Genomic DNA, 12,852 nt, shown 5'->3' with positions numbered 1-12,852 from the left:
AGATTTTTAAATGAAAATTTAATTTTCTAAAATCAAGCCTAAAAATAACATGTAAATTCACATTTATTTATTTAGATTTTTAAGTCAGACAACCACACCCTAGGACAGCAATGTGGTTAAGAAGTTCAATAGGAATTCTACTTCTTTTGTTATTTAAGATATCCATTTTTTTAAACAAATCAGTAAAGCTGAGTAAAACATGGATTTTATGCTAGCCCTAATAAATGTTAAGAGTGACCCAAATTCAATCCAGTAAGTGTAAGATTCAGATTTAAGCCGTCAGAAAAAAAAATCCCACTGGAATCCCACAATTTTGGATACCAGGGATTCAAAAACTGCAACAAATCAAGAGTAAACAAATTATTTAAAATTTGTGTGCCATAATTTTTCCCTAGAGGAAACAGAGAACAATTATTTAAGAAAAAGTGCAACACAGAGTATGGAACATTTGCATATTTCATGACTAAAAATAGGGGGCTGATATTGTCACTGTCTCTACCTGGTATAAATAATTTCTGTTACAGTTCTGATTTCCAAACAGACCAAATTTTGCATCTTAAATTTGCCATTCTCAAAATCTTTGTCTTTTTAATTTTGGAGTGGAAATTAATTACCTGAAGTAGGTTTTCTCTAAAATATTCCTTAGATTTTTTTTTTTTTATGAGAATTACATTATACAAGAAAAAAATTAAAAACACTTGAAATTTACTTTTGTATACATGGCTTACAATGTTTCTGCTCACGGAATAAATATAAACTGAGACATAATTTTCCATTATTTTCTGTAAAAAAGCTAATTTTACCCTTGGCTCTTTGAGTATGTATTGGGAATTTATATAACACAATGAGGAATTAGGTCTGTAAAACACCCGTGTTAGTATGTAGGTCATGATCTTTCTAAAAAACATCAAATCTCATAAGTGAAGCTCTTCTACCAATTTCTACTAAAAATAATTCTCTCCTTGCTTCAGTTAATTTAGTTCACATGTGAGGTTCATTTCCACAAGATTGTAGCTCTGAAAAGAGGGGATGAGAAAGTCTGGAAACAGCAAGGCTTGTCCCTCTCTACCTGTCTTACACCAAGGCTACAGTAATGATCTGTATTCACCAGCAGTGTAGTTAATCGTTCACAGTGAACACACTGTAATCAAGGATTTGTCTGAGAAAGGAGTGAATGGCATGAACTTTAACCTAAACACCTTAGTTCTTTTAATGACAATATTGCTTTGCAAGTGTATTCAAAAATAACAGATGTACTTGCAAAAACAACTTACAAAATCTTTTGCTTTTTCTTTGCTTTTTTCTCAAAAGCAAATTGTGCTTCTAACCATCATCTTTGCTTGGGATTACTTTATATTTTCCACCCTTCTTCACAAATTCATATCAGTGTTGACACAAGTTAAGACTGTGCAGTTACATTTATGGAAGGAAAATTGTGTTTAATTTACAGCAAGCACAGAGCTCATAGATGCTGAAAACTGTACTGTAATGTGTGTCAAAAACATACTGCAAGCAGAGTTTCAGCCCTAGAGTGAGGTTTAATATTATCCATACATAAAAGTAATATTCTTCTAGTAGTAAAATTTGATTAACCACCTCATAGCAAACAATTATTGCATACAGCATTTGATAGCTATTGGGAGTCTCTTACAATAAATAATTAATCTTGCTGGGCTAAGAAAAAAAATCACAACCTTAAATAAATGGACTTGTAAAATTCTCAGAATATGTTACCTTGGACATTCATTTTAATACCTATACTTATAGGCCATTTTTCAGAAAGGAAAATGATCTCTGAGGTATGCAAGTAAAACATACTATTTATTCTGTACTTACAAGAAAGGATCTCACATAAAAATATAAAAATACAAATTTTATATGAAATGTCATCTCTTTCAATGGTTTATCTTTGAATTAGAATATCAAGTCATGATTGCAAAAACAGACTAGAGCAGAAGAATCACTGTAAAAATAACAAATTGCGCAAAAGATGCATGAAAAAAGGATAACAATAAGTATATTACGTGGACATATATCACACACTGAGAACATACAGATTACAACATATTTCTTCACTGGGGTGAACTGTGCATTGAATAAGCCCTATTTTCAGAGTTGAATGACAGAGAAACTCATTGCATTGATTTTACATTGTCTTGAATGTCTCTCTCTGTAAATTTACTCTCACCCTAATGAACAAAGCACTTGAATATAAGTGAAGGGAAAGGGAAATAAAACTGTGTTGTGGAAGACATGTACCTTGTGTCTCATGATATAATAAAAACAAAAGAAATATAGTTAAAATCAAGAAGGTATAAGAAGCACCATTATAATTTCAGTCTGGCTTAATCTATCCTCTTTCAATACACACAGACATAAGGAAATTGATCAGCAGAATAGCTTAAAGCTGCCATAAAATAAGTCTAGACAGATAGTTTGCTGTTCCTGAGTTGGCGCAACCCCCGATATCAGTACAGGCTGGGGGATGAAGGGATTGAGAACAGACCTGCTGAGAAGGACTTGGGGGTACTGGTGGATAAAGGATTGGACATCAGCTGGCAATGCGCACTTCCAGCCAAGAATACCATTAATATCTTGGTCTGCATCAAAAGGAGTGTGGGCAGCTGGTCGAGGGTGGTGATTCTGCCCCTGTGCTCTGCTCTGGTGAGACCCCACCTGGAGTCCGGAGTCCTGCATCCAGCTCTGGAGCCCTCAGTACAGAAAGACATGGACCTGTTGGAGAGGGTGCAGAGGAGGCCACCAGGGTGATCAGAGGGCTGGAACAGCTCTGCTGTGAGGACAGGCTGAGAGAGTTGGTTGTTCAGCCTGGAGAAGACAAGGTTCCAGGGAGACCTTATTGTGGCCTTTGACTTCTTAAAGATGGTTTATAAGAAAGATGAAGAGACAATTTCTACCAAGACATGTAGTGACAGGACATGGTATTACAGTTTTAAACTAAAAGAGGGGAGATTTACATTAGATATAAGGAATAAATTCTTTGTTATGAGGGTGGTGAGACACTGTAACACCTTATCTAGAGAAGCTGTGGATGTCCTGTTATTTGAAGTGTTCAAGGTCAGGTTGTATAGGGCTTTGAACAACCTGATTCAGTGGAAAATGTTCCTGCCTACAGCGGAGGGGGTTGAAACTAGACAATCTTTAAAGGTTTCTTCCAATCCAAACAATTATTTGATTCTATGATATTAAATCCACAGTAGTGTCCTGTCACACCTTACACACCAATCATTCTTCTCTATATTAATTGTATGAAAAATGTCACTGCTGAAGGACTCAAGATGAGCTCCAACATCAAGCATGTGCTGTGTAGACACAATGGCAAAGGATCAGCAATCTACTTGTGAGACTAAGAACATTATATCACACTGTAGGTCAGGTCTTTAAGTCTGATAACTCAGGTATTAGATGTATTTTGGTTTAATGAGGGAATGTTTGACCACACAACTTCAAACTGCCTTTCATTTGTTTTGGGTTTTTTTGCAAACACAAGTTGTCCCTTCCAAAGCAAATTAAAAAAAAAAAAAGTTCTGCAAGAGTAGTTTGGAGGTGAGAGCTGGTTTAGGAGGGCACTTCTCAGTTGCTTGGTACAAAGACCTGTTTGAGACAGACAAAATGGCAGGTGTGAATACCTGCCATGTGAATTCCTGCCTGTGAATTCATTCTTGCCATGGTTTAGTCCAACTGGTTCGAACTTCTACTACAAATTACTTACATATCTGTGGACAAGTAATAAATAGTTTAGCAGCTATCGCCTCTGAGTTGCCAGTTACCTATTCTTACATAGCACCACAGAGAGACTGATTTTGCCATGCTATCAGCTATGCCAAAAATCAAGACCAAAAGCAAAAATCACCTGTGCTGTCAACATAGTCTGCATACATCATCATGTTGTCATACATGTGCAACAGTGTGCCTTTACTCTTCAGTCCAGAGTCTAAACAAGCCAATAACTCTGTTTTCCATCCAACAAATTCTCAGAAAAGCAAAATTACCTTACTTTCCATATTTGGAGCAGAATTTACTAGATTAACTTTTTAATTCCTTCCAGTTCCAGATTTTACATGTTACTGAAGCAAAAGGAAAACTAAAAAGTGCCAGGCACCATGAGGAAATCTTAAGTCCACATAGCAGCGACTTCATCAATGAATGTCAGAAGACAGAAGCAAGTAAACATTTTGTTAGAGAAAGGATACAAGGAACTGTTTACTAATGCAATCAAAATACTGAAATATTTGGATACAAAACTCACATCTAAGATATTTGCCAGTTTCCACATGCTATAGGATAGTCTGTGATCTCATGACAAAGGCTAGGATAGAAAGTAAAACAGGAGCTGCTCAAAAGGGGTAGTATGGCTTACATAAATATAGATCTATTTCTGATATTTTACTATGAATTGTGATGACTCCTGATAGTATGTATCTAAACAATAGTTTCTGAAACAGATATTAATGCTGTATCTCATAACATATATTACACGGAGACACAAAGGATGCTTTTAGATCTTCATTTTTTTATTTATCATTAAGTAAATACAAGTAATCTAATGTAACTCCTTGGTACATGAAACTGCTTAGAGCAAAAAGTGTAACAACAAAATTCAGAAAATCAAAAATTTTTGGAACCTGTCATATCTCTGGTGAAAAGAAAAATTAACATTAAGAAGCTATATACAATGTTTTGCAAAGCTTGACTTGAAATTCATTAATTAGTGGTTCCTTTTTTGCTTTAGAATGAGCTTTTCTCAATGCAAAAATAATATCATGCTTGAAAACTACTCATAGGTGTTTTTATATTAGAATACCTAGGGCATGTGGTGTGCATGTCTCCACCTGATTCTCCTTCTCCCACAGAGAGTAGACCATGCTGGCACACAGATGTAGGCCAGGAATAATAACTGAAGTGTCAACGTCTTAGAAATGCATAGGGAAGTCCATAACTTGAAAAAATAAAGGCACATGTATCACAGTGTATTTAAAACAAAAACTATGCCAACTGGATGAAAGGAAGAACACTATCCTTCTCATCAACCATCATTCAGCTCCCTGTGGACAAAAACGTCTTGTCTGCAACCACTGAACGACACCCTGCCGCAGACATGGGCCACAGTTAGATATTTTTAGCTTAGCCAGCAGTGTGTCCCAGTAATGATATACTTTGTCTGGGCTCCAGTTTCAGATTGGAATATCTTTCCAGTCACAGTGTGACGAGCCCATGCCATAACGACTCAAGAGTTGGTCTCCTCTTTGGTATAAATGACACTGCTTTGGGTGCCTGTGATACTGCCAGAGGGGAAAAGTGAGCACTAAAGAGGGTCACCTGCCAGGTAAAGCTTGTTCCAGGAAGTTTTAAAATACTGTGTCTGACACATCTGGGGGCATAGTATGAGGACACAGAAGGAACTATGAGACTGAGAGATCCATTTGGATTTGCACAGACTATTAAGTTATTAGGATTGAAGCATGTAAATGGCATCAATCATGTAGACACAATTACTTAGAGTGTAAGCACTGATTGTGCAGTAGCTTTGTTTATGGAGGGAGCACTTAGAGTAATGGGCTCCCATTTTGTAGAAGGAATTTTTCAGATTTATCCAAAAATAAAAATTATTTCAGGTAGAATCTTCTTAGTTGTGAATTGGATGCATACTAGTTTTTTAACACAAATTTCAGAAGTTTGTTATGTTTCATTCAATTAAAAGATCTTCCTAAAAAGAGTACCTAAGTGGTTTCTACTACAACAGATAACAGAAATATCTAAAATTACAGCAAATCAATATTGGAGATTTCTAAAGAATTAAGATGCCCTCAAATCAGTTACAGTAAGAGTAAGGCCTGCATGTCTGACTAAAATTAGACTTTTTAGACTGATTTATTTCCTAGGATAAATTAAGCTGAAATATGACCATGATGAAAAATACTTTTCTATTTCAACAGCTTCTGATACCTCTAAGTACAATATACTAGTAAAATCTGTAGACATTGATGGAGTTACCGTAGTAGCTCTATTATTTTTTCTTTCTTTGTAAGAGGCCTTGGATAGCAGTTTTAGAAAATCACTGTTTTGTCCTAAGAGAACATTTAATAATAGTTATACAGTTTTCCAAGCTATTTCTTCTCTTATTTAGATTAAAGATGAAGACTTTACTCTGGCATATGGTAATGGCATTTGAGTTCTAAATGTTATCTGTCTCTCCTACCAGCATACAAAATATTAATATTGACTCTTTAGAGCATCACATTTTGAAAAGACCAAGGAAATTTTTGGCAAAAAATATGAACAGAAGAAATGTCCTATCAAATCAAGCCAACATTTGTTTAGTAGGGTTTGGAGATCTTATCAGAGTAACTGGTGTTTACATACTCTTTTTTCTAACATGCATTACATGAAATAGGCATAGAATCATGGAATTATTTGGGTTGGAAGGGACCTTCAAAGGTCATCTAGTCCAATCCCCCTGTAATGAGCAGGGACATCTTCAACTAGATCAGGTTGCTCAGAGCCGTATGGAGCATCTACCCCCTCTCTGGGCAACCTGTGCCAGTGTCTCACCACCCTCATTGCAAAAGATTTCTTCCTCATGTCTCTCCTGAATCTCCCCTCTTCTAATTTAAAACCACTAGCCCTTGTCCTCTCTTAACATGCCCTGCTGAAAAGTCTGTCCCTGTCTTTCTTATCGGCCCCTTTCCAACAGGTCCATGTCTTTCCTGCACTGAGGGCTCCAGATCTGGACACAGTACAGGCCTTGCTAAACATACTTGCAGGTTTTGTACAAAAATCATTGTGCTGATTCTGGCTGAACATTTCAGAACTAACAATCATTAACCACTGGAGGTTCAGCTATTGCAGCACACATTCCAAACTGTAGCTTAGCTGTATGTGCACACAGGACACTGGCAATCAGTGCAGTCCACAGAACACCAATGAGGAACAGACTGGTATTGAATGCATCCACCTAAAGTGTCTGTGTAATAGGGTTCTAGTGCCTATAGTATTCTTTCTTGATAGTATTTCTAGGCTGGAGTATTTTTCACATGTATTGTGAAAGGGCTGTCGATAGTGTATTTTCAAAGATAGACATCACCTCTATGAGAAGAAACCTGATTGGTTACAGTTGGATTACCTTTCCTGTCAAGCTGACTTGTTACTTTTGTTGGGGTTTTTTTAGCTACTATCTTATTCCAGCTGACGATTATAAATACTGCTCTACGAATAAATAATTTTAAAATATGGGCGAAGTGACAGAGGACTAGAGAAATGGACCTTTATAAATTGTCAAATATGTGAATGCAAAATCTAACGTCAAAAAGACTTAGAATTAACATTTTCAGTCTACGGCTAAAAAAAGTAGATTTATTAAACTGCCAATTATTAAAACAGTGCAATTTTTAATATTATATTATAATTAGCAACTGCCATTTAAAACTCACCTGAATGTCTGCTCTTGCTTTACTTGCCTGGCTTGATATACTTGCTCTGGCTGCATTAAGTAACTTGTGGATTCCAGTAAAATGACCCTGGAGTATGGTAAGTACACATAATCAATCATAATTTTTAACTTGCAGAATTAAGACAAAACTTAGTTTATTCTAAATTTTAAATGAATGTTTGTTAAAGAGGAGTGTTATTTTCAGTTGTGGATACTTTAAAAGAACTTTAAAAAAGATTTAAAGTTTTTTTTAAAACTTTTTATTTAATAGTTTATTAATTCTTTAATAGTTTCGGTGCAGAATCTACAGCTTTTGGAACTGACATTTACTGTATATTTGACACAAAGGCAAAGAGGCACTCACATTTTTAATTTGTCCTTTTCTTAAATTGTAATACATTATATATCGAGTTTTAAGATTTTCAGCCCAGTTTTCTGAAAGAGCTGCTTCCTTGATATCAAAAGTACATTTCCTAGTGTTATTTGCAACTAAGCAATGCACCCTCTGATAGATCATTAGATGGTTCAAAACAATGCAAACACGATATAAAGAATCTTTTATTTTAAATTACTGGTTACCCAAATTGATCATTACTTCAAGAAGTTGTCAAGTAGCTTTTGAGTGATACACATATAAAAATAAAGTACTTCATCACCTTTAATCTATTATTTCCAAGAGAGTTATCCACATCACAGAACTGATTATAGGCAGTCTCACTGACCACCTCAAGGACTTTAAAAAAAAGATGAAAGCTAAATGAACTCATATGATTCCCACACAGGAGGCTTATGCCAGAGCACACTGCTGGAGCAGTTAAAACAACCCCGTTACAGGTGTCTATACCAAACCTATTCTGTGGATGAAAGAGAAATTTAATCTGCAGCCTATGCAACGTGTATATTACACAAATCAGTAAAACAACATAAAAACGTTATGGAAAAATGGTTCTGGTAAATAAATTAATTACATGAACCAATGTTCAGGTCTGTAGGCTAAAGACAAAATGTGGAGTCAGATCACAAATAGATTTTGCAGGCACACACCACTCTTTTATTAAGGACAGCAACAGTTAACTCTGCAGTTGTTACATCTATGATGAATACAAGTGAAAAATTAAATTAACTGATAGTGGCATGACCCCCAAGGCAAAAACATGGTTTGGGTTTTTGTTTTGGTTTTCATTTTTTGCTTGCTTAATAATTTAAACAGCAAGATAAAACAGATTGGGGAAAAAAAATAACCAACTATTAATTAACATGGTTTGTTTCTTTTTGGAAATCTGCTGGACCTCAGCCAAATACAAAAATACAAGCAAGGTTCATGAACTCCATTTGATTAAAACTCTAGCTTTATTACTTACACTGAGATGGATTTCAATTAAGGCTTATTTATCTTCTTTATTCATTATTATATCTTCCACCTCATAGTGCTTGTAACAATTTTGGTAATGTAAATCCCTATAATTTAACCTCAAGGTGTTACATTTTTAAGGACAAGGAGAAAATTATGGAAGAGTTGATAAAACAGCATGATCATTATAGAGTTGTCTTTAGAGCATTGTCTACCTGAATATGCCCTCATTTCTGAAGGGATTAGTAACATTTAGGATAACTTTCTTCAGTTCGTAACATGGCGATTTGCATTTTAATATATCCTAAAAAAAATCAAAAATTTACATCAATATAAAAAAGTTGCAAAACAATATTCAAGTATAATACATAAACAAATAGGAAAATATTAGAAAGAAGAATAGAACCATGTATTTGACCACTAGTGACTATGAAATTAATGTAATATAATTGCTATTCTTTGTTGCCAGCAAAGAACAGTTAAAGAATATTTCTTTTAAAACATGCATTGAACTTCACCATATTTTAGATGCTCTTCAAAATGACAGCACAGGGCCAAGAATCAAACTATCTTTTTGCCTTCATCAGTATTTATTGCTGCGGTATTAAGAGGTTCATGGGGACAAAAAGAGAGATCTGCTTAATGAATGCTTGATAACAAATGATGGAACACATGCTTAATTCTGCACTGACTATTTCTGTGACACATCTTAAATTTAAAGAATGTCTTACGATAAACAGCACAAATAAACCTAGCAACATCGAACAAAAGTTTGCTGTCCATCTATATCTGATAACTGAAATCATTCGGCCGAAGGAGTACACCAGCACCTTCACAATGGAATTTCCAAAAGCATCCATATGCTAAAAGAGCTCCAGATTTATTTTCAGAGCAATCAGTGTAGAAGTTTTAATTTTTTTCAGGATCTAAGTGTGATATATATTCTTATGCATCTTAGATATCCCTCTATGCTTTTTTTCTGCGTGTATTAATACATAGGCTAATATTAGAAATCTGAAAATTCATCGTTCAAAGGCAAATGCTGATGGTAATTCACATTTTCATTCTTACCTCAGTTCACCTTTGTTGGATACAACACACAGATGAATACTTTTGTTACAATATTAATCATACACACATAAACTTACAGCAGGCTCAATATGTTTGACTTCAGATTCCAGAGAGAAGGTCAGTGTGGCACCACCTATTCCACCCACACTCTTTGAGATCAGCAGCAACATGGCTTCAGCAGGGCGCAGAAAACGACTAGTGAACTCCACATTTATACTTGTTTGTCTCCTACGCAAAATAATAACAATAGTAATAGTTCAAATAGTTACACATAAAATTCTAACTCAGGAATGTCATTTCAGGAGTATGTTTTAAACACTTTGTAAGGCAAGGGGTCTAGAAAAGTCATTTATTTATTCTGAATTACTTTGTGGAGTTCAATATTCTGCCTAAGAGTACCATAAAACATTCTAATAAAAGAACTATATAGATAGAAAAAGAACAATATTGAGTACTTACTTCTTTTTATGACCTCAGCATGTAGCTTAATTTTTCTTCCCACACACACTAGCACAGGAAATTCTCCTTCCTTATATTATTACCCTAAGTCAACAACTGATTTACTTTTTTCTCCCCTATTTGAATAGTTTTTTGTGAGTTAAACAGACATCCTGTTATGCATGTTGTGAGGCACAGCTAGATGGTCTTCATCAAATCCTTACTGAAGATTGACAAGGAAATTAGAAAAAAATACCCCTTCAGAATAATTAGCAAAGTTGAGTAATTAAGAGGTGGAAAAAACAAAGTTCTCTCATACAAGCAACAGCTCAAGTCTCTGACAAGAAACTGGAGAAGGGGACATCGTATGGAATGAGAGTTTAGAATAGGTTAAGAGTTAGGTTTAGACTTTATTTCCATTAGTCCTGCAATTAAGCAAGATCAATAAGAAAAAATTTGGTTGATGAAGCTCACACTTTGAAGCTCTGAAAATCACACTCTCATTTTGAGATTAATGTCTTAAGATGGCATGAAGGTCAGAAAAATTATAGTGTGTAGTATAGAATCTAAATGTATTCTGCCTTTCTACACTTAAGAGCAGAGAGAGCTTTCTTTACACATAAATATACCTAACAACTAACAGTGGTAAGTGAAATATGACTATTATGTTTTGTCTGTATATATACTTACACAAGTAAGTGCTTAAGTAAAGGAATTGTAGCAATCAGCATACCATGTCTTCAAGGGAATCATGTTATTTTGCAGTTGGTTCACAAGTTTCTTAATAAGAGCTACTTTTTCAAGTGAACTCAATGCAAACATCTCTTCACATAAGCTGATCAAAAGGATGGCAGAAGTTCTATAAAACTATGATGGGAGTAGTAATGGGATTTGTCCCTGGATGGAAACTTTCTGGGAGAACCTTTACCTAATTCTTACATAGGACCAGATTAAAAAAAAAAAAAATGGGGAGAGAGAGAGAGAACATTCCTACTTAAAAGCTATCTTGAGACTGAAGAACTGGAAGGTGATAAATAGAACATCAGTATCTTAAAAAAAAAAATAAGGAAGATCAGAAGAATAACAGACCTTTAAATCTCAAATCTACACCTGCATTGCAGTAGAAACAATCATAAAGAGTAAAAGAACAGGATATCTATAAATGATACCTACTATAAACAAGATCTTCATAAATGTGATCTTACTGGCAAGAGTCAACATCTTTAAAATGTAGTCCTGCCTTATAAACTTACGGGAATTCATTAAAGGAGTTCAACAAGAACAAGATTGAGGGTGATATAATTACTCTATTTCTAACAATGTCCCTTTCTATAAACTTACAATGAAACTATCAGACAGCAAGGAAGCACAAAGAGAAGCAAGGAAAGAAAGAAACAACGCAGGAACTAACACTTCTTACTAAGTAGGAAGGTCATTAATCAAGTCCTCAAGGGTCTGTGACAACTGGAAAGCAAGGAAGTTTACTGATGTTCTAAGTTGCTCCAGGTTGTGAGGACAAAAATTGACAGAGCAAAGATTGTAGGACCTTACGAGACAACAAAACGACAAGAAAATTCAGTGTGATTAGATGTAAAGAGATACATATAGGGAAAGCAGTTCTTTGTTTACATAATATTGTGATCTCCAAGCCATTATAACTCACCATTGAGAAGTCAGGATTTGCAATAGATAGTCTCATTAAAATATCAGCACAGTGATGGGAAACATACAACAAAGCAAATTAAGTGTTAGGCATAATTAGAAAAGGAACAAACAACATAGATCACCACTAGGCCACTAGATCCCATCCAAAGGGTTCAAAACTTAATTACAGTTTATAATTCTTTACCTCAAATAGGCTATAGCAAAATTGAAAAAAAAAAAAAAAAAGCTCACCGAACTGCAGAAAGGATGACTGGGATGACTGTAGATGATAGAATTAATCCAACATGATCTCTAAGCTTAACACCTAGTTATCCTCGTATATCAGTATGATATTGCCCAGAGTTCTTCCTAACACCAAAAATCTCAGGATCTCAGTTCTGAGAATTGATGATGAAATCCTGAAAGTTCTGAAAACTTGTCTCTTATAGCTTTCATGTTGCTGCTGCAGAGTCCCCAGACATTACCATTTTTGACAGTGAAGAGCTGCTAATCTCCACAGAGCCTGAGGCTCCTAAGTCACCCTACCATTCAAAACATCCTGAAAAACGTATCCTGGGACTGCCTGAGACATCCACTCCCAAAGTCACTTTACAGATCAAGTTTTAGGGATTCTACTGTGCTCTTGTCACAAATAGGAATGACAGAGAAATTGAGCGTATGGAACATTCTGCCTGATCTTCGCCCTCTGGTTCATGCAACAGCAGAGAAATCTGATTTGAATTGTCAACTGTTGCCTTCTGTGGCAAAGTCAGCATTCAGGGAAAACACAAAGGGTTTTTTTTCTCAACTCATCTGTGTTGTAGTCAATGTAAACTGAGGGAAAATTCAGCTCACGAAATTGTTATATAATCTTGTTCATTCTTATATTATTATAACTAGC

At 35.2% G+C, this 12,852-nt stretch overlaps 1 protein-coding gene across 3 annotated transcripts in view; it reads right to left on the bottom strand.

The window, feature by feature from the left end:
- The window catches only part of CFAP47 (cilia and flagella associated protein 47), a 298,916-nt gene that overhangs the window by 179,743 nt on the left and 106,321 nt on the right, over positions 1-12,852 (bottom strand). For all 3 annotated transcript variants that reach the window (XM_065848704.2, XM_071812057.1, XM_071812059.1), the window contains exons 38-40: positions 9,947-10,097; positions 9,014-9,102; positions 7,449-7,535 (exon numbers count right to left, since the gene is read on the bottom strand). In XM_065848704.2, coding sequence (XP_065704776.1) covers positions 7,449-7,535; positions 9,014-9,102; positions 9,947-10,097 — 327 coding nt within the window. The remainder of the gene's footprint in view (positions 1-7,448; positions 7,536-9,013; positions 9,103-9,946; positions 10,098-12,852) is intronic.

The sequence above is a fragment of the Patagioenas fasciata genome, chromosome 1, assembly GCF_037038585.1.
Source record: "Patagioenas fasciata isolate bPatFas1 chromosome 1, bPatFas1.hap1, whole genome shotgun sequence".
In the NCBI taxonomy this organism is placed as follows: Eukaryota; Metazoa; Chordata; class Aves; order Columbiformes; family Columbidae; genus Patagioenas; species Patagioenas fasciata.
The sequence above is the reverse complement of the archived record's forward strand: the minus strand, read 5'-3'. Positions and strand labels throughout refer to the sequence as shown.